Below are 23,794 nucleotides of genomic sequence, written 5' to 3'. Positions count from 1 at the left end.
GTAGCTGCAAATTTCTATATTACTGTTTGTGCCCCCACACCCACCTCTAAGTGACTCCTGGGTATGGAACACTTAAAACTTAAAATATTTATAATTTTAATTGTATGTATAATAGAATACTAATTCTAAGTTTTCCAACATTTCAGCTTCTTTTGACTATATTAGGGTAATAGAGTGGGGGTGAAATGGAAGGGAAGTAAAAGCAATGGTGCTATGAACATAATGAAAACCTGCATGTTAGTGATCCTTATTCAATCGAGCTATGTTGGGTTTTCTTGTTACTATTAAAGTAAGGCTTTTTTTTGTATCCCGGATACTTTAAGAACCCAAATGTTAAAATATACTTTATTTTTAGGGTTGAGTTATGTTTTTTTTTTTTTTGAAAGGGGGGACCCTATCCATTTTAAATGTTCTAATTAGCCGTTATTTATAATTTACTGAACAAGTTGATCATTTCTCTAGCTGTCTATGTATTGTGATGGGCTTCTGTAACAGTTTTTTTTTTTTCTCCAGTCGGGTTATATAATTTAAATGTGTGTCTACAAACCTAAATTAGATGGTAAAATAAGTCTCATTACTTCTATACAAAAATACTTTTTTATATAAATGATAATCTAGAATTAAAGACTTATGTAAGGTCATTACAAGTCATATTTACCATTACATCATTTAGATAGTTTTAGATTAGTTGTTACTCGGTGATACCATTGCAGCACAGGGTGGAGCAGGTGCTAGCATGATTGCAAGAATTAGGATTAGATGGAGTATAAATAACTGCCATTACTAACCAGTCAACCAAGGGAAGAATGCTGGAGAGTATGTTCTATGAAGAGAAATGATAGAATGATACATTGGATGTGTAATGCAGGTGAAACGCTAGGAGTGTCAGAAGTCGCCATTAAAAAAGGAGTGATTAATTAGACTCCCTATCTTTCGAAGCTTATAACATGAATAATGTAATTTAAACCTTAATTTTTTTTTTTTTTCAATAAAAGGAGCAAAGACCAAACTTACAAATAAAAGGTTTTATTGAAAATATACAATATTTTTTTTTTTTTTTTCAATCAGTTTTCTTTAAAGATTTCACAAAATTCAATTAATTTTAACTTAATCTAAATATAATAAATATTGAACCTGAAAATATCCTAAAAATTGAACCAATAGAAAAATTTTGATAGATTTTTAAAGTGAAAATATGGAAAAAATTTAACTCGTAAAATTCAATTGATTTCATTAGGTAAAAAAAATGGCTGCATGAGCACGCTCAGGCACTTTGTAAACGCTGTTTTTTAAAAAATAAATATTTCTATTATTTTTCAAAAAACTTTAATAGTTTATTTTGGAAGTATATTCCATAAAGAAAATTAAACAAACCATTTTAAAAAGAGAAATTACGAGTTTTGTATATTTTAATTGCAGTTTTGTGTTAAGAGTGTAAAATTCACCAAAAACTATGACACACCTAGTGAGACGCTAGCTTGGTTTTGATATGCTTATAAGAAGTGTGCAGAAGACTACAATAAGTACGGCCATGTTGAAAGAATAGAGTTCTTGTGTTAGTAGATGTAGAACAGTTGAGGTAGCAAGTTCAAGTCTGATCACTTTGGAAGTCAATTTCTTGAAGCCGTTCAACACCTGCCAGTATGTAAAACGAATGTTAAACCAAATATAAAATACAATAGTGTAAATTACTTCAGAAACAAGTCGGCTATTTTAATCTATTTTTGGAAAACAAAAATTTCCAAATATTAAACAATATTTAAATTAAAAAAAAAATATAAACAAAAAACAAATGATATCTACTCAATGTTTTACATTCCAATATATCATCTACTTAAAACTCTTAAATATTTGAAAACATTGGTAGATGATTAGGATTTTTGAATTTTAATCTAAAAAAAAATTAAATCCTATTTTAATCACTTAGATTAGTTGGTTAAATGAGCTTAACTTTGCCATTAAATTAAAACCATTGAGTAGTTAATGGGTAGATCAAATATTTGATTTAAAAACAAACATTTCGTTCATCCCAAGCACTGAAATATCAAATATACATTTCTTTTTAAAGTACTCATTTGGATTTTACCTATTGATCAAGTAAACACTACTCAATGCGAGAAAATTAAGTACAGAATGATGATGCTTTTTATTTTATTTTATAATACAAATTATAAACCAGAACTTGAATGCCTACCCTTGAGTGTCTAAGGTCTCTCTGCACTGGGATTTGTTAGGACAACCTGATTAAAAATAGTTCCACTTACAAGCAAACCCTGACTAAATATTCAAAATAACCATATACAAAACCTAAACTGGCTCGTACAGAGAATGTGCACCATCTCCAAGTCATGTTGCCTCAAGTAACAACATTAAGCTGGATACGCCATCGAACTGGATGAATTCTTGCCCTGGAATTGAATAAGACTAAGATGACAAGAAAGCTATACTACAGCATGGTATCAATTGGAAAAGAAAAATTAATGTCCTTCACAACATTTTAAAATCAACTTTCGTGCAAGATGCAATGAATTCCTTGGAAGGAGCCATCTTAACCTATCTGGAGTGAATGCCACCTGAAGACAAAGGTAAAAGAGAATCTTACTCAAACACTCAAGATATTTAGATATCTCATGCAAAAATCAAGTGTTGGCCCTAGTAAAGGGCTTCTTGATTTCGGAGATCTTGCACTGAACTAAAATGAAATGATGAGCAATGGACAAGATCCAAAACATTCCCTGGCAACAACTGGTAGATACAATTAGTTCTGGTGTGTTTCTGACTGTCAAGCAGTCTCATTTGATAAACAAACTCTCTGGTTAAATCTCTTTTTTGCTGATAGCTACGTTGGTACATAGTTGTACTTTAAGGATATTTTTGTCCTACATCTTAAATGTGTTTGTTTGGATATGTGAAAAATTTGAAGGTTAGCTTGCTAAGCTGCCAAGAAAAATGGACCCGTAGGGTCATTCACTGGTTAGTCACATTCACAGGGTATTCGCAAAGCCAGTTAAAAAAAATCTTAAATTTTTTTGCTATATTTCTATCTCTGTATCCTCAAGTTTTCTTGCCTTGATGATACATTAAAAACAAAAAAACAAAAACACATTCATGTAAAATTTCTAAATTCTTGAGATGAAGATTAATTATTCATAGTAGAATTCTTCAAACTACTATTCTCACTTTGAACATTATTTTCACAAGGACCCATGATTTAGTGGATAAAGAAAGTGCTTGGTAAAATTCAGCTGTAAAGTTACTCTTTTGGAGGTTAATGGTTCAATCCTCAGTGCAGCCGACACTCGAAAAACAATTGCAAATTACTTAGGATTTCTGCCCAATCATGCCTGACAAAACGAAAGCATGATTCATTTGTGAATTAAAGGGTTCTGTTTGAAATTTTTTTGACAAGATACCCCTGAAGAAGGTTGAAAGTGACATCAGCCGAAACGTGAAAATAACACTCAAGATAAGAACAATAGTCTGAAGAATCCAATTGATATGTAAATCGTCTTGGTTGTTACATTAGCATGACGCCATGTATTTGCATTGTAACTTGATTTGTTTGTATACTTTAGTTATATTTATAAATGTATATTCTTGACTGGTGAGAAGTCTCCCTTGATAAACAAACCTACTTATTAACTTAGTCGACATACTTTCCCCCTCTCTCTCTCTCTCTCTCTCTCTCTCTCTCCAATGTTGTCTGCTGATGTGACTGGTCTTGTTTATTACATCATCATACCTCAGGACATTTTCTGTCCTACATCTTAGATGTTTGCTTTGAAATGCAAAAGAAAATGATAAAGATTAGATGTCTAAGCTGATTAAAAGTTTTAACAAGTTCAAAATGGTGGAAAAAAAAAATCCTTTTGAAATAAAAAAACATAAAAAGTATAAAATGACAAGTTCTGCTTAAAAAGATTATTTAAAAAAAAAAAAAAATTAGTATGATACATTTCTTAATCTTTTTTATCTTTTAAGAAATACATGTCAAATTGAATAACACTTAAAGATCTCAGTTTCTTACTTTCCTAGACACATCCATCACCACCACCACCACCACCACTACTTATACAGACTTGGCACTGCAGTAAATGTTCAACAGTGGCCGACTTGTGGGCTTGTGAGTGCCCGAGTGTTGGACATTTTCTGTGCCTGTGTATTGAGGGAGATATGTTGGGAAATGCTCACCCCCAAGTGCTGGATGGTACATCCACATAGTCAGCCTTGCTGATTATTATAACGATAAATGATCATACGTGTGGAGGAATACTATCCTTCTGAAAAAAGGGTAAAGCACTTCTCGTCCTTAACACTGTTCAAACGTTATTGACAAAGAAATCCTGCGAAACGGTTGTAGAAATTTTGTGTGAAAACTCTTGACTTTTCTTATTAATCCATGCTAGCTTCATAAAGAATATTTTTATGACTTTTTTTTTTCTTTTTGCATATTTAAAAGTAATACTCTTTATTCTATATGATCCTTATTTTTCTTATTTTATTAGATCTTAAAAAAAGAACAAACAACAAAACTGTGACTAGGGATCAATTATGCTATAAACATTGTTTTTCTAAGAATTATATATATATATATATGTATGTATGTATGTAGAAGCGTGTGTGTCTGTGTGTAAAAATCTCCTACAACCCACACCACTGGACCGATGACCAAACCTGGATGGTGCACACTATTTTTCAAGGTCAAAGGTGTTAATGTCAGGACTTTGCTGTATGCTTGGGTACCTGAATGAAATGCGGGTATATTTACTAGTAGAAAATAATCCTACTACCGAATAAGATTCCATTTGACAACTTCATTTGACATTAAAAAGCTGTAGAATGTTGATATACTGTAAACCGAATCAATCGAAATAAAACAATTAAGTTGATAAGAAATTTCTTGTAGTTTTTAACTTTTAAATTCAAATGAACATATCTCAGCTCAAACAAAAATTTATTGATCGGAATAAGCATCATCAGAATCGACACACTTTTGGTAACGCAAAATAAGTTTATGCCAGTAATGTAAAAATCTTGTGTTCTGGTGGTGATGAAGTTGCTGAAGGTATATTTGATATAGCTTGTCAGGATGTGGTAGGTGAGAGATTTAGAGAGCAGAGCGAATGAGGCAGTTTTGTAGCCTAATCCATTCAATTTCTGGAGGGTTGGTTTGACAATGTGTGGTTGGACATTGTCATGGAGAATTTTTCTGTTGATAAATGCTGGGTGTCGTCAAAATTTCTGAATTTCATCTATTTGTTGACAGTACTTCTTTGCTGTAATGATTTTTGCCTGCATTCAAAAACAAAAACTAATAGATGAGAACGGTCGCAGACCACCAAACTCTCAGCATGACTTTTTGGTGCAACTTTGGCTTTGGGAAGTGTGGTGGAGCGACGTTGGTGTCTAACCACTGAGCTGAGCATCACAGGTTGTTGTAAAGAACCCACTTTTCATCGTAAGTCAACACCGTTGAAAAGGGAAGATGACACTTCATAACGGCGTTTCTTTTGGTTGTTGTTCAATTCGTGAAGCACCCATTTATCAATTACTTTTTTTTTTTTTTTTTCAATCTCTATCAGGTGGTTAGAAATCGTATGCATTACATCTAATTCAGAAGCAAGTCTTTGAACAGTTGTCTGTGGATTGGCTTTGACTAAGGCTCTTTAATTGATTGTTGTCAACATCTGATGGCTGACCACTATGCTCATTGTCTTTAAGACTTGCTGCTGCCACAAAATTTCTTAAACCACCATTTTGCTGTGCATTCAATAGTGGTTCTTGGGCCAAATGCTTAGTTGATATTGCGAGCTGTTTCAGCAGCTTTTGGCCTTGCTTGAATTGAAATAAAATTGTGCAAATTTGCTTTTTTTTCCATCTTGCATTCAATGTTCTGAAAAGCTAATTGTTTTAAAACGATTGTAATTTAAACGATTAGATAGAGCAAAAAATGCTCTTTAAAATGATATATAAAGTAAAGGTTTTATAATGAAAACTTATTTGAAAATACATCATTTGAAATCAAAATTAAAAATTCTGCGAGAACTTGTCAACCTCATCAGAAATTGTTTTCAAATATAGCTTTTATTTGATTTTTCTCCAACCCCAATTATTTAATGTTTGTAATATAAATTTTATTAGTATATTTTTCTTTTTTTGTTTTACATTGTAATTTTTTTTTGTTTTGATACAAGTAAATATTACTTAAACAGTAAGTAGCTATTCCAAGCCAGTCACTTTAGATTATAAAAAAAATGGATAAATATAGTAAATTTAAGTTCAACTTGAAATATCTAGTTTTATTTACTTTATATTTTGATAAACTTTTTGTATATCTAACTTTTAACTGTTTTCTTTCTTTTGTGTCATTTATAGCTTTTTTTTTTTTCTAGGCTGTTTTATATTGGGTTACTGTTTTTGATAACTGGTAAATTTGGGCTGCATGATATTGTCTTTATTGCAGATTTATCCAGTATAAATAGACAAAAGTATATAGACACTACAAATAAGAGTGAAATAATGAAAAGACCTACCAAAACCATCAATAAACATAAAGCTGCAGAAATTAGAAACTCATGATTTCTGTAAAATTTAGAAGTGTAGTAAATAATGAACAGTCAACAATTTTTCATTACTGTTCAACAACCTTGAATTTGTTTGCACAGCAACTGAGAAGGCTAACCTACTTGCCTGATGGTTTGTCTCCACCTCCCATTTCAGCCTAGTAAACCACTCCCTCTCAGATTTTTCTTTGCTGACAGAAAACACACTGATTTGAAAATCACGCCTTCCAAAGTTGGATATCCTAAAAAACCTGGACTCAAAGGCATGTGGGCCAGATCTCATCCCAGCTATACTATTTAAAAAAATGCCCCGTTGAGGTTACCTCAGTTTTCTCCAAACTCTGACAAATGCCTTACCAAATCTAACTTTCCTGACTGCTGGAAAATTGCTTCTGTGGTACCAGTTTATAAGAGTTCTTGTGAAAGAACTGACCCACTAAATTATTGCCCTATTAGTTCCTCCTTCTCTTTGAGATCTTAATTAAGCACTAGTTCACCAGCTCATGGATGCTAAACTTCTTTCCGACCAACAGTATAGATTTAGGCAAGCCCATTCTAATGCGGATATCCTAACCGTAATATCTTAATGTATATACTATGCACTGGATAAGACTGAAGAAGCTAGTGCAGTAGCCCTTGATATATCTAAGACCTTTGATAAGGTATGACATGAGGGGTTTTCTCATGAAAATTTAAACCATATAGTATTAATATAATCAAATTTCTTGTATAAGAGAAAAATCTATATTGTCATTGATGGCTGTACATCAAAACATAGTATAAATATGGGTGTGCCTTAAGGTTGATCCCTGGATCTTTATTTATTCCTGATATTCAGAAATGACTTCCCTGTAAATAAAATTGTTTCCAAGATGGGTATATTTGCTGATGACACAGTGCTCTATAAAAGATATGAGGAAAATACATGAACATACATCTAAAGAATGGCTGAAGCCTTAGGACAGACCACCAGTCTGTCGTGGAATGGGAAAATAAATGGTAACATTTAATGCTGCCAAGACTAAGCTTTTTTTTAAGATTATTTTTTCTGTTAATAATTACAATAAATCTTTATCACTGAAAACCATAGAATACATGAAAAACTCTTTGTTCAAACTCCTTAGCTTAACATTCACTGGGAATATGAATTGGAATAAGTACATCAAAGGCATTGCCAAAGCTGCTGTGTTAGATAGTTGCTGATGCCTTAGTGTATCCTACACCTCTACAAGGCCACCATTCGCCTGTGCATGGAGTATTGTTGCTACATTTGGGCTGGTGCATCTGCTACTAGTCTCTCACTCCCAGACAGGATTCAAAGAATTGCCAAACCTAATAAGTTCGGTACTGTCAAACTCCAAACACTTTCCCATCATCAAGATGTTGCATTCTTGTGTCTATTTTACAAATACTTTAACGAAATGTGCTCAGATGAACTCTAGCACTTACCCCCCCCCCCCCCGATGACTTGCTAAAATGCTGGCGAAAAAAATTGACTCCTCCTTGTACAAAATGGCCGAGTTTAGGGTGAAAGAATTATTGTTTTTGACTGATTCTTCGATATTTGTCATCCGAGATGTCAAGCTTCAAAATGATACTGATCTTGTCAGGATCCGTCGACTCCGTCGAAAGTTTTGGCCATACATACATACATCATACATACATACAGATAGGTGAGATTTATATTATAGACTAGCGGGGGTGGCCGGTGTTTCCCAGGTTTTGGAGGGGAAAAAAATGTTAGTAGGGAGGGAGGCTCGAACCCGTGACGGACATTGCCCAGGTGTTTAAAAAAAAACAAAAAAAAACTATGTTAGTAGACAGGCAGGCTTGTGACGAACATGTGATGCGAAGACGTAAAAGAAAGTGAAAGAAAATGTGACACTGATACTCTAAGACATGGGAAGTGAACAGCGTTCAAATTGAACAATGTCAATCAAAAGTTGACTTGCTAAGTGAATCGGTTCAAACAGGTGCAGAAATGAATGTTGGTTGAAAGCCAGTTCAGCTTTCCATAGATTTGTTTCCCCACGATATTGGGGAAACCAAGCTCCCCTGGAAAAAGGGAACTCTCAAATGAATAGCAATTGTCTGTTTTCCCCACAGTGATCAAAGCTGATTGCCTTTCAAGATGGAATCGCATTTATTTCGATTTTCAGTTTTGTTTTTATATGAAAAACACCGACAAACACGCAACAGAACAGAATAGCGTGAATTTTATAAAAGTCTATCAAAATAAATGTAGAGACGACGTCCATTTGCAAATCGTAGATGATCAAGGGAGTATATATAAAGTTGTAAAAAAAATAGTATATCAGTGATGGGACGATTCCAATATTTCTTCTGATTCTGTACAAAATTCCCTGATTAGATTCCGATTCTTATAAATTTCTAAATATTTAACTATAAAGCTATTTTTTCCCCTTGATTTAAAAAAAAAAAAAAAAAAAAAAAAAAAAATGTCAAATGTGAAAATGTAGATTTTTATTATTACTACCAGCAGTGGGAGAATTTATTTTTAAACAAAATTAAATTAAAAAACAACAAAGAAAGGAATTGTTTTTGGCATCAGAAAATAGGCACAAACCATTTCTGATAAGATTCTTAACGTCCCAGCACTAATTCATATAGATTTTCACTTGTTTAATTAAAATCTGCATTTTTTTTGTTATCTATATATATAAAAGCGAAAATGTATGTGTGTTCGCGTTTTTGTATGTCTGTAAAAGGCTTTTTTTGCTGGACATTTTGGTCGGCTCATTCCATCTTAAAAGTTTTTATATCACGTATAAATGATAATATTTATGAGTTACAAACTGGGGTCGACTGTCTATTTAATTTGCCCGACTTTCACACGCTATTTTTTTTCAGATTTTTAGAGCGTCTCGTGTATCTTTCGTTTTTCAGTATAAAACAAGACAAAACTGGCTTGAAGCTACGTCATGTTTCAAGGTCAAACATCATGCGACTTAAGATTCTCGCACTTGTTAATTTCATTTTATAAATGTTAAATTAAGAGGTTTTTCATTCCTCTTCTCTCGTGACCGAGATGGTTAGGTCCCAGGATTTTTGCCATTTCGTTTCCATCTCCACGTCAAAGGTTTGGGGTTCAAGCCTACTTTCCTACTAAAACTTTTTTTCTTTTACACCTCCAAACACCCACCCAACGTTTTTTTTTTTTTTTTTTTTTTTTTTTAAACGCAGTTGTTTTGATACCTCCCCCCACACACCTATAAACACCCGAGCCACTCCGAGTATCCCCCCCCCCGCTAGTACATTATAAAAAAAGAAGCAAATTTTCTAATTTTCAATGAAAAGCCAGTGGAGTAGTATGAGCCACATTAGCCTACAAAAACATGTCTGAGCAGTCTTGTTATCATTTCCTGATAGGAACATTTTAGCCGATTAGAAATAAACTAACCTCTTCTCAGATATGATGTACAGTCTGAAAGGTGGTGTGTGGGGGTGGGGGACTCCTAGGATTTATCAGAACCTCAGTCTAGACAGCAACAAAACCAGCGTCTGGCAGATTTGTATATGGTAGAACAAATTTAAACATGTAAGACATATATAATTTTTTAAAACAAAAACATTGAAGAAACAGACATGTATTCTCCATTTCTGAAATTGGATATTTCAAAATGTGACATTTTGCAATGTATTTTTAAGAAAAATGATGCACAAATGGGAAAAATCTCTTAAGGTATGGTGTATAAGCTTCACAAGGTATTCTACTAGTTCATAAATTGAATATGGATTTTAATACACACTAGCTGGGGTACCCAGCATTGCCCGGGTGTGTGGCGATGGTGTAGTAAGCAACCCTGAAAAAAAAAGTGGTAGTAGTGAGGGGGTGGGGAGCAAAACAACGGTAGGCAGCCCGGGTGGGGGAAAGGTATTGTTAAAAAAAAAAAAAAAGGTTGTAGGCTAGCATGCTCGAACCTGTAACGCGAAGGATGGGGGGGGGAATGTAACATCTTAGCCGATGCATCCATGGCGCAAGCGAAAGTCGAGAGCGTTGAAATTAAGTGTAATCAATCGAATGGAGACGATGACTTGCGAAAATGTTGACGAAAAAAGCGACCACTCCTTGTAAAAAAAACTGTCAAGTTTAGGGTGAAGGAATAAATGTTTTTGGCCAATTTTTCAACATTTGTTGTCCAGAAGACTGCGCTTTAAAAAGATGCTGATTTCCTCATGTTCTGACACGTCTGTCGGAAGATTTTGCGAAACATACAAATGCACACACAATTTTGCCTTTTATATTAGATTTTATATATTAGATTTTATATATTAGATGTTATATATTAGATGTTATATATTAGATGTTATATATTAGATGTTATATATTAGATTTTATATATTAGATTTTATATATTAGATTTTATCGTAAATGATTTGAAACTTGAAAAGCATTTATACTCTGAATTTAATGGGACCGTTGAAACTGAATTCCACTAGATTAATTATGAAAATTGACTTTGTAGACTCTGTCAAATAATACCACTTACAAGTCTCTAACATGTGAACGTGGGTTTGTGTGCATTTACTGCACAGGCTCTCATTCTCTGCTAATTGTGTCAGTCTAAAGTTGTTGCTTTCATTCAAATGTCAGCTGTGGTCTTGGTGTTGCAATAGAAGAATTTTAGTTTTTAATTTAAAACCAGTAACGGGTTTATTTTTTAAGGTTGCATACTTAACTGTGTCTCCACAGTTCAAACCACTCTTGCATCCCCCACTGCATCTAGTAACACTATAAAGGAACAAGCAAATAAAAGCATAAACAGAAAAGAAACCTCCAAATCCGACTCTGCATTTTTTTTTTTTTTTTTTAATTCAAATAAATTGCATTTATTCGTGGTTCCTCCAAAATATCGCACTCATATTTCCAAAGTTCTTCCGCACACACACAAACACACACGCGCACCTTTTAAGTCTGTCTACATCAGCTGACTCCGGCCTTAGCCAGCGCTTTTTCGCCCTCGACTTTACATGTCCATCTTCCCCGGTACGCATTCAGCTTCTCTGCTGACCACATAGCTTTTTCTCCTTTTCTTGTGATGCAAGGTTGCTCACGCTTGCTAATTTGCACACATACTTTAACGGCTGCTGCTGCTAATATTTTTGCGAGCCGGCTATCCTTTGGCTCCTGCTGATATTTTCACACAGGCTCCGTTGCACGTAGAGAACCAACTCTGAGTGACCACCCTCTACACACGCACACATACGCTTGCTAGTCTACTGCAATAGATATTCTTGTACAAAACCAGAAGATTTAAAAGTCCAATCTGCTGTCAATCAATGTTGTCGGGGGGGGGGGGTCATGGATGTTGTTAGCCATAATTTTTCACAAAACTCTCATAGATGATAACCTTATACCTGAAAACCTATAACTTTTTAAGGACTTTATCTCTTAGCATGAACTCCTCATGTAAAGACACTTCATTCTTTTTCAAGTGGATGACTTGAATACTGGGTAGTCCACCCCAAAATCAGATATTTCCAATTTCTGGCTGATTTCTCTTTTCTTGGTTAAATATTTATCATTTGTGGCTAGTTTATTTGCATACATTACAAACCTGCAACTCACTACAGACGTAGTTGTAAGCATATTTTCAGGTATAAATGATTGGGAACTGTTGCTGCTAGATGTGTCTTAAAGATACGATGAGCTTTGCTGTCGGGAATGTTGATCTCTGATTCCATGTTTTATTTCTATTTAAATCTAGCATGTCTTTGAATGAATTTAGATTAAGTTTGTCACTTGAAGTCTTTTTATAAATATTTTATCACATTTTTGTATCTCATCTGTCAAAATTTTCTGGCCTTCTCTCTCTTAGTTTAGCTATTTCCTTGGGCAATGTGTGTTGCCCAATAATTATTTGCTATAATGAACTGCGTGTCTTAGTGGAAGGATGGGTACAAAAAGCATAGTTTCTGACAACTTAATGTGTCGTTAACAGTCTATCAAAGTAAAGCACAGGTCGGCACCATTGTCACTTGTGTGACACTATTGTCATATCAGTGGCTGCTCCTGCTATTTGGGTGTCTTTGCTCTTGCTGATGCAAATTGTGTTTTGTTTATTTCGATGGAGATCTTGTGTTTCACAATAGAACAATTAGTTTTATTGAAATTACACAATTCAAAATACTATAATGTTGGTACTATGAAGCAATTATTTAATGACACCAGAGTGTATATCATGATGTCCTTTTTGAAGTCTGGGTTTATATCACAAAATTTAATATCTTAGGGCTCTACGGACAAATTTATCTTTAGTTGACCTTTCACAACGAAATATTTTCTGTTCTTTTTTGTAATAAGTGTATTACAAAAAATTTTATGTTGATACTTGAAGGTATAAACATTCTAATTTCTTCAGATATTTTTTTAAACAGCCTTTGTTTAAAAAAAAAGTATATTGTTCTATTAAACTTTTAGTGTTTAAATAATTTAACTTTGTTCGTTTTGTATTTAAAAAAAAAAGTTGAAAAGATATTTTTCACTCAGTAGTGAGCCTTGGAAGATTGTCAATGAAAGAAATACAATCGCCAAAAGATAAGCGTTTCATTAATTTTAGTCGCCACTTTGAAAAAATCACTTGCAAATGCAACTGTTTCACTCGCAATGTAGAACCCTGTATCTAAATGTCCAATAAACCGAACTGCCCTAAGAATTGCAACACAAGACTGAATCTATTAAATGTTTAAAAATATTATGAACCTGAAGCATAAAATCCTTTACCAAAATAGTTTACACCAAAGAGTTCATATGCTGAAAAACAATAACTCACTTTATCCATCTCTGATCCCCACCCTTTCTAGAAGAAAAGCTTTTGTTCAATTATTTAAAAAAAAAATTTTTTCTTATTTTATTTATTTTATTTTTTATTTATTTTATTTTGTATTTTATTTTTTATTTTTATTTTTTATTTAGTTTTATTTACTTTTTTTATATTTAAAATTTTTTTATTACTGTTGCCTTTTCTACTCACACGTGGCCATATAAAATATTTTTATGATGAATTTCTTATTCATGATAAGCAGTTTTTGTTTCTAACCTTACAAATTTATTGTCAACTATCTGTATCTATCCAATACTGGTGATACCAGATCAGGCTGTCTGAGGATACCAGCACCCTGACCTAAAAGGCACCAAAATTTTTTTTCCTTTCCCTTTCCACAACTCAATCATGTTCTGCAAATTCAAAAGCAAAAACAGTTGTCTAAAAACAAACATCATGAATATTTGAAGATGTAGAATAGATATAGTGTAGATACAGAAATAGTAAATTTTCTCCAAATTATTGGATTCAGCATTAAATAGCCTAAAAAGGGTTGGCATGCCGTAAAACAACCAAACAAAACTACTTTGTGTTGTTGGGAAGGGGGGGGGGTCTTTTATTTTGCTAAAGATCTATGTATTTTTTTGTTTAATAGCAAATTCCAGATATTGAAATAGGTGAAGACTTAACTTTTAATTTGTTTCTATTTCACAGATTGTCCTGTATGGAACTTTGATGGATCCAGTACTGGTCAAGCTGAAGGCTCAAACTCTGATATGTATTTGTATCCTGTAAGAGTCTTCAGTGACCCTTTTCGTCGCGGAAACAACAAATTAGTTCTCTGTGATGTTTATAAATACAACATGAAACCTGCTGGTGAGTAAATTTTTTTTTTTTTTTTTTTTTTTTTTTTGTGTGGTGTACTCATGAGTTGCTGCTCATTAAGGATAATGAGGATGAATTATAGTATGTTACTCTCACCATACTTGTGTGTGTGTGGTGTCATATGAAGGATTTTCTGTTTTCCTGAGAGTTAAGATCCTCACTGTGACCAACTGACCAGCATTGTCATGGTTCAAGCATTAGTACTTAACTGAGTTCTCAGGGTATACAGATGATTGGTTTTTGATCCTTCACTCTTTGATACCCAAATAAAATCCTCTCAGTATGGCTATGCATTAACTTTTACAAAGAATGGTGCACTTCATTTTAGTAATGTTACCCCAGGTATACCATCATACTAGAAAGATTCTTGTTCTAAACCAAGAAATATGTAAAATATTAAAGTTAGCTTAAACATATTAAGTGTTTAATTGAAAGAGGAAAATTTTTTTTCAATGCTTTTTGATAACTTTATAGGTAGAAAATCTTGATTAAACATATCTACTGAATCTCATAGAATTTAAATTTTATTTCCAGGAAGAGGCTTCTTGATTTCCAAGAACTTATACTGAAGTAATATAAAAAAGAAAAAAAATCTGAAACAAAAACTACAAATGCCAAGTCTCTCTCTATCCCAATGAATTTCATGCAGTTTATTGTAATTACTAGAACTTTGCATTTAGTAGTTTGTCATGACGTGTCATCTGCTGATTTGTTATTTTTGTGCAAATGTTTTGCATAGAACCCATGAAGATTGTTCCTCAAGTACTGCCTGGTCTGCATGAAATCCCTTTTCTCTTTTTTCAGAAACCAACAACAGGCATTCCTGTGCCAAAGTCATGGATCTTGTCAAAGATCATCATCCTTGGTTTGGAATTGAACAAGAATATACACTCCAAGATTTTGATGGCTATCCTTTTGGCTGGCCTAAAAATGGTTATCCAGGACCCCAAGGTAAGTTTAATTATGCTCCTCTAGATTAATATCTTTTAGGAAAACAGTAATATAGAAAAATAAATCTGATTTAGTTTATTAAATCGTATTCAGTTATCTCCCTGGAGCGATTAGAAAATGGAATTTCCAATTATAAGTATAAAAATAAAAACTTTGTACGTGTGAAATATAAATACCTTTGGTTGTGTTTTTTGAGCAGAGGTGAACATGCTTCAACTGGTTAAACACTCATATTTTTTCACCTCTGGTTGTAGTTTAGAAGGGATTATCAGACAGCTAGCCATCTCATTAGGATACTTTTCTACTCTTGCTAGAACTCAATATAACAGTTACAAAATAATATTCCATATAATGTCATTTGAATGTCAAAAACACATTTGCACCAACCTAATTCATTTTGTTTAGCGCGCCTTTTTAACATAAACTCTTTCAATGATAATCACATTTTAAATTTTTTTAATATTCTATCATGTTATTCTATGACCATTCGTGCATGTTTTTGCACAAGTTATACACCCTGTTTCAAAGTTGTTATTTAACACCCCTTTGTGTCAATTGGGTTGTCTTGGTCAGAGCTGCTACAGACGAATTCCCATCCAAATAAAATTTAAACTTCTGTTTAAAACTAGTAATAAGGTTTTATTCTGTTGACGGTTACAATAGTATTTGTTTTCTTTTACTAAACAACTTGCATGCAACTGAGAAATCGTAATCTAAATTGAAACCAAAGTTCAAGGAAAAAACTAGACCCACAAACCCTTGGAGTCTGTCAGATTCCAGTAAACAAAACTGACCTGTCTTGCCCATATACTGGAATATATATATATATATATATATATATATATATATATATATATATATATATATATATATATATCCATCCATTTCTGAGATCACACCAGAAAGGACTATAAATAATATCAACTTGAAAAGACCAATCTGCTGCCAATCTTTGAGCATAAAAAAATACTGTCCAGGGTGGAGGCTCCTCCATTGAGCTAGTCATTATTTTTTGGGGGGTACTTTTCTGTCCGCATTAAATCCCTTTTAAAGGGCACTGTTTTTTTCCTCAAATAGTTGTCAAATTCTGTATGGTCCACCATCAAATGAAATATTTTCCATTTCTGGTTGCTTTTTCTTTGTAAAATATTTCTCACTCACAGCAAATCCTCACATACATTACAACTATGCAACCAACTAAGCATGCAGCCATTTATTCCATGTTTACATTTGTTTTTGAACCATCTGCCCGTTCGTTCATCAATTTTTAAGTATTGCTCTATTAGCAACAAATTTCAATTTATTTTAATAGATCTAATCTAGAAATCTACCTTGACGGTTAAAGATATATTTATGGATGCATCTTAAAAAATGCCAATTGTTATTTGTTAGCAAACAACTTCATGCTGTATCTATGTATAAGATTGCCCTTTGACTTGAGCGAAATCCTGGTCTCAAGATGTCAATCTGTAACACAGATAAATTTTTGTCATGTAAACAAACATTACTAGCGTGTTCTGAATAGTGTAACCTGTTAGTAATGGTTAACACGCATCTCTAATGTGATGGTTGTTAATCATCGTAATTGTACATCTCTTTACACGCTAATTAGCAACATATTTTAGTCAACATTTTTAAGCTTATGTTGCGTAGATGACTGATAACCCTGGAAAATATCGCATGCAGGCAAAACCATTGCTAATTGGATCGCTGGCGATGATGTCAACCCTACATTCCAATAAAAAAATTGAGATCAGGAAACAATGAAAAATATTTAACTCCGGATTAGAATTGCTAAAATTATTTCAAATCGAAGGTCAAAATAAGATGACAATTAATTCCGATCAAGGAATGTGGGACGATGTAAAAAAAAACCTGTCAAAACAAAAACAATCATCCAACAATGTGGGCCGATGTAAATATAGAAAAGTCAAAACAAAGACCGAGAGAATTAGCAATGCCAGCAGAAAACTTCTGTCGTATGATCGCCTCCCCTATATTGACACAAATTCTCACCTGTCAGATTTTGTAAACTTTGTTGATTTAACAAGTTAATTACAAAAACCATGGTTGTCAGAGTGTATAAATTTTGTAAAAGTGAATCTGTAAAATAAACAAAATATAGCATTTTAATTTATTAACAAAAATTTGCAAAGAATGCAGAAAATGATTAAAAACACAAGTCTCTTAAAAGGATAGATAGAGGCACGGGGGGGAAGAAGGCCTTTAAAAACACATCTGCGTTGTCTTGCAGACAATACTAAAGAGTTGCTCTATTTCTTGCATTCTTGGTATTCTGTATGTCATGTTTATGATGCCACTATTCCTTTCTCTGCCACATAACTCCCATTTGTGTATTTTATTTGCTATCATCTCAATATTTTGCCAAACTGTATTAATTTAGACTTGTTTAACTTTGTCTTGTCTTTTCCAGGTCCTTATTACTGTGGTGTTGGTGCCAACCGAGTTTATGGACGTGATGTTGTTGAAGCCCACTACAGAGCCTGCCTTTATGCTGGTGTCAAAATTGGAGGATGCAATGCAGAGGTCATGCCAGCACAGGTAAATAATTTTAAAACTTTTTTTGACACTTTGTAGCACCTGCATACATTTAGCTGGTTGCATAATATTTAAAAAAATTTTTTTTTTTTTTTTAAACTTCTATAAAGGAATCATTTTCCTTTCTGTTTGGACTTTAATAGCTTCATTAGCAAGACTTAAAACTGGTAATTTTGTCTTTGCAAATGTTAAGCTGTGTTCTTAAAAACAAATTTTGGAATTATATATTAATAATGGAAATTATTTTGAGTTAAAAGAACATGCACTTACGCCATATTATTTTCTCTTCACTAACAACACTCGCTCATAAGTAGCAGCAGTCCTTGCATGTTTTTCTTTTCAACAGCCAAATGCACACAAATGACATGGTGTCCAAAAGAAGTTTCCTTTTGTTTTGCACTCTTAAATTTTCCTAATCTGATTCTAGGTTAGTGCACCACTATTTTCTTACAGCTGTTACATGCTAACCCTGGTCACTTATTTCTGTTTCTCTCTAGCATTATTACCACACTATTTCTTATTGATTTTCATCAAATGTCATATTTAATTCAATCATGTTTCATCTGATTACTAATATTGGAAAGTGATTAGGAGAAATCCTAATAGCATGAAAACCTTTGCTAGAAATCTGATTAGTCGATTTTATAAATGTCTCTTATTGAATTCTAAATAAAAGTCTGTACTAAAAAAATTCATAATTCTTGTGAGAATTATATTTTACTCATAAAATTAACTCTATCCGTATAAAAGCCAAGTACGTCCAAAGTACTGCTGCCACATCCGGGTTGGAGCTTCTAAAAACAGCCTATCCTGCCTTGACAAAGTACAAAATAGACTTCGTGGCTTAGTGGGGGATGCCCTTTTCTCTTCCCTGCAACCTCTCTCCCACAGAAGAGACGTTGCGAGCCTGTCCTTGTTTTATCATTATTTCCATGGCAAGTGCTCGTCCAAGCTCCAAAATTTGGTCCCTCCTCGCCAATCTTTCACAATAAACACCTGTCTAGCTAAAACCACTGTCAGTAATTTCCCCCACTCTTTATCTGTGCCTAAATCAAAACGTAGATTCCATGAACAAAGCTTCTTTCTGAGAAGTGCACGCCTGTGGAATTCTCTTCAGTTTGCCTGTTTCCCACCTGATTACAACTTGGATGTCTTCAAGTCCAACATAAACAAATTCCTGATTAATCGCCCCCTTAAGTAAGACACTTTATCAAATCTCCAATACCAACTATTACTATGATATTATCCCATTGATTACTGTATACACAATAACCCTTATCCCTGAGTGGCTTCCGGGTCTTAATTAGTGGTGACCCCCCCCCCCCCCAAAAAAAAAACTTGCTTTCCATCATCCTATGTTTCTTCGTGCATATCTTTGTAGTCATATAAGAGCTTTGCATTGTATTTGGCAGGAGTTTTCAAGCTGCCAAGTATGATCTTCATCATTTTCTGTTTGCTAATCTCATTTGCTCACAGCAATTTGTGACCGATCTATTGTTCTTGAGCAGATGAATGTTTTCCATTTGAGTCTTAAAAGGGCAAATTCACATGTTGGTATAAAGAGGGGGTTGGGGGGGGATGTTCCAGCAGTCTGATTCAATAGTACTTCGGTTTATTCCTGAAATATTAGGAGTTTGACATAGCTGAAGACGTTTCACCTCCAGTCATTGGACCGTTCATGTCTATGGAGATGGCATTCATTACTGAAAACTTTTGTGATTTCTACTGAGCTGGTAACTTCCTGTATTTGATAAATGTTTCCTAAAGTTTTTTTTTTTTTTTTTTTTTTTTTTTTTCCCTTAAATTAAGAATGCAATTTGTTTTCTTTTCAGTGGGAATTCCAAGTCGGTCCATGTGAAGGTGTTGAGATGGGAGATCACTTGTGGATTTCTCGATACATTTTGCATCGTGTAGCAGAAGACTTTGGACTTGTTGTTAGTCTTGATCCGAAACCAATGACTGGAGACTGGAATGGTGCAGGAGCTCATACCAATTTCAGCACCATTGAAATGAGAGAAGACAATGGCCTCCAGTGAGTTGATTTTTATAAATTTGACACTTAACTAAATCATAACATTTTCTTTGAGATTTAATGTGGCGAAAATTGTGGAAACGCAGGCTTACCTCTTAAACGGCCTCGGTGTGCGCTTTGCCGACGCAGCGTCATGATGCTGAAAAGGGTCAAAGATGGCGCATGCGGCCTTATATAACAGTCTCGCAGAATCTCATGTGCTTTCGCATGTATTTTAACCTGATTTAAAATAAAACTATTGCCTCTTCATGTTTAAATACAATGTGCATAAGATATTTGGATATTTTTCCTATTCGTTTAATGTCACTTTTCCCTTGTTATATGGTTGGATGTTGCCACTGTCCACTTCTTGCGATTAAGCAATCTCTGAATTCCACTGTATGGTCTTGCTGAACCACTTGCTTCCAAGTTTTCTTTGACCAACCAACCAACCAACCATCCTGTAATTTTAGGTATTTATGCTCCTACAGTAGTTTATTCAGGATGATAAATGCTCCACATAGGCAAACACCAGTGCAATTGATTCATCGTTAGAATAACTTCTATAAGCAAGTGTAGAGCATTCAGCAAATCCTGTTTGGTTTTTGTCAGATTTTGCCTTGCTGATCCATCTGGTCATAGATCCATCATTGCACTGCAGATGAGCTATAGGAAACTGGGCGAGGGCTCAGCATTCATGAGGCTCCTGACACTGCTACTATACAAACATTTAATAAAGCAGTGACAATGGGAATATAGGCTTAGAGTATACAGATTTAAATAACTGATCCTGCTAGCGAGTCTGTCTACTCGCTTACTGCACAGGCTGTGATTGCCCATTTGCTGTGCCAGTCGGGCACTTAGTTTCTACACCATTGTTGAATTAATTGTGTTGTCTCTATCAGTGTTGTAACAAATAATTGTCCTTCCAATTACGATTCCAATTTAAAACAAGCGCTAAAAGTTGCCCAGTAAACCAAATTCCCCTCTGTGTAAATATAGATATTACTATACTATACTATACTATACTATACTATACTGTACCAGTAAGAAAATAAAAGAAAAATGACCAGGGGATGCCACCATTGTATGCAAACTCCTCATTTTACAGCCACGTTACTTTTTCATGGGCTTCATCTCTCAGCATGAACTCGTCTCGTTTTACAGACACTTTTTCTAAGGAGAAATCAGATTCTGGGTGGTCAAAATTTCCAAGTTATACGTTGACCATTCATTTGTTCGTTCATGTTCACGACTGCTTGGGAGGGGGACTACTGACACACAAGTGTACAAGTCTGACACATTCTGCAAATATTGGTTGCACTCTGTGTCTCTGGCCTGTTTGTCAGTATATGCCAACTCCTGTTGATCTAAATCTTTCTCGATCTGGTCCAGTCATGATCTAACATCCAACTCCAAACTGTTAGGAAACTCAACACCTCTCTTAAACTAACTTCAAAATTGGCTGATCTCTCGTTCCCATTACTGCCACACCTTAACAAATGCAAATATATATATTTGTGTCCTGAATATGATCTTTAACTATATCCGATGGTGAAGCTCCAGTTTGCGAGCTTTGGGGAGTATGGAGCCACCCTTTAATTGCCTTTGCTCCCAGGTTCACTCTGACCCGGAGTGGTAGTACCTGTTAGGGTCCCAACTATGGTTAAAAAGAAAATGACTTGAAAAAAAGAACATTCTATTAAAAAAATTTTCAAAATCACTGGATTCGGCATTAAATAAGCTGAAAAGGATTGATATGCCGTAAAACAACCAACAACCAATCCTGTTCATTTTCTTTTCTTTCTTTCTTTTTTTTTCTTTTTGTTGATAGTATCACACTGTCATTGTTAGTGTTACAAAATCTGTTCAATGATATAAAGCAAATATTGATTTCTTATTGAAGATTGATTTTAATGTTTAACCCTGAGCAATATTTTATTTTTGATAGTCAAGAAAGGGAGAAATACTCTTACGTATCAATAATTTTATAAGTCATGATTTTATATACCCAGTGAACCAAGTGCAAAATAGACACAAATAATTGCACTTAAAGGAATGGTTGAAATGCATGAGATAGCGAGTGAAAGTCGCTATCTGGTAGGATGCCCCATCCTCAGATAGGACTAAATAAAAATTTTTAAAATTTCATCTTTTTCTCTTTTTTCTGCTGACTTTAGCCCTCCACTCCACCCCACCCTTCATAAAGAGGTGAAAGATCTCAAGCATTTATTTAATTACTAGTGTTGCAAGATTTGGGTTCAGTCAGTTAGTTGGCCATACTTCGGCTTTAAGAAATTGACTTTCAAACTAATATTTCTGGCCATATCCTTATTTATCCCCCCCCTCTCTCTCTCCCTCTCTCCTCTCTCTCTCTCATTTTTATCCCCTCCTTCCATATTTTCCTTTGCTATGCCTTGCTGACTCTGCTACCTCAACTGTAATCTAGTCTTGCAACATTATTCTTATCATCAAATTTATTTTTAATAAAGCCAAATATTCTAAGCATAACTCTTTATTTTTCAGACATATAGAAAAAGCCATTGAGAAGATGAGTTTCCATCACGAAGACCACATCAAGGCGTACGATCCCAACAAGGGCAAGGACAACGAGAGACGACTGACGGGTCTTCATGAAACCTCTTCAATTCATGATTTCTCTGCTGGGGTAGCAAATCGTGGTGCTAGCATTCGTATTCCAAGACAGGTGGCTGCTGATGGCAAGGGCTACCTTGAGGATAGACGACCTTCGTCAAATTGTGATCCCTACGCAGTAACGGAAATCATTTGCAAAACAGTCCTCTTGGATTAAGAATCAGACTATTATGTATGGAAGGATTATGAATGTTTGATTCTCTTATCAATTGGGAAGAAAAGCATGAAAGGTTTATTGGGGTTTATTAAAAAAACTTTTTAATAAAATGGAATTTACTTCAAATGGGTGGGAAGGTCTTAACTTGAACTTTTTTTTTTTTTTTTTTTTTTTTTTTACTATTGTTTTAAGATTTTTCTTTATTTTTATATAGGGTGACAACCCTCAACTGTAAAGATTCCACCTGTGGAATTTTTACTAAAATTCACAATCCTTTCTGCAATTTCCTACAACTAAATTTCAGTTTATGTCTGACTTGTTCATTCAGTTTGATATCTATTTTATCACAGTTTGCTAATACAACATCCAAAATGGTTCTTAACTCTGACAATTTCTTCTTGCCACATCACTGATTTATGCAGTGCTGATCCCTCTTCAGTTCAGCAGTAGTCTAGATTGTTTTGATAGATATATTTGAAATGACACCAGATAAAAATCTGGGCAGGTATGATCCAGAAAGGTTTCCACACTTATAGCATCGCACCTCGTACTGATGACATTAATTGGTGATAAAACAGACTGTTGGAGATTCATGATTGAAACTTTGTGGGCAGGTCGAACATGAGCTGAAGTTTATAAGTGACAAAAATGGTTGGATTGCAAAAAGAATTGTGAATTAAAATAAACTTTGTTTCATCACTTCATATTAAAAACTGCCGATGAAAAGATCTTAAATAATTCTTGTTGAGATTCCTCGAATATGCTCTCTAACAAAGAGTCTTCCAAGTTTTTTGGGTGTACAAATCTTGATGGATCAATGGGTTAAATTAGTGCATACATTCTCCATTGTCTTTTCTCCTTGTAGGAGTAACTTGTTACCATTTTGAAGAAACTAAAAAAATGTCTTTGTAATAATTTCAAGGTTTTAATCTGTAAACGGACAACAAAAATGTTTGAACTCTTTTATTTTTTAAAATCTTTCATTAAAAACCCGTTGAAATTGAACTTGTTTTTTATTTTTATTTTTTTCTTTATTTCCATTCATTATGTAAGGTTTCTCTTTAAACTTCAAAAGTCAGTCATTTAAGAACTGATCAGGCCTTCAGGCTTGAACCAAAATGTAATATTTTTTCCTATTCTCCTTCAATGGAGAAGTTCGAATCTGGAATCATTAATTTTTGTCGCACTTTAATGCCCGTCTCTTTAAAAAAAAAAAATTAAAATTAAA

General features: G+C 34.0%; 1 protein-coding gene across 2 annotated transcripts in view; it reads left to right on the top strand.

Moving 5' to 3' along the window:
* Positions 1-23,571, top strand: part of LOC145241534 (glutamine synthetase-like) — a 255,939-nt gene extending 232,368 nt beyond the window's left edge. For both annotated transcript variants that reach the window (XM_080104579.1, XM_080104580.1), the window contains 5 exons: positions 14,063-14,224; positions 15,038-15,184; positions 17,619-17,746; positions 19,576-19,775; positions 22,281-23,571. In XM_080104579.1, coding sequence (XP_079960705.1) covers positions 14,063-14,224; positions 15,038-15,184; positions 17,619-17,746; positions 19,576-19,775; positions 22,281-22,566 — 923 coding nt within the window. In that variant the 3' untranslated portion in view covers positions 22,567-23,571. The remainder of the gene's footprint in view (positions 1-14,062; positions 14,225-15,037; positions 15,185-17,618; positions 17,747-19,575; positions 19,776-22,280) is intronic.
* Positions 23,572-23,794: the final 223 nt, after the last annotated feature.

This window comes from Euprymna scolopes, chromosome 20 (assembly GCF_053919585.1).
Source record: "Euprymna scolopes isolate OS-2025 chromosome 20, ASM5391958v1, whole genome shotgun sequence".
Lineage (NCBI taxonomy): Eukaryota > Metazoa > Mollusca > Cephalopoda > Sepiida > Sepiolidae > Euprymna > Euprymna scolopes.
This window is presented reverse-complemented; position numbering and strand designations above follow the sequence as displayed.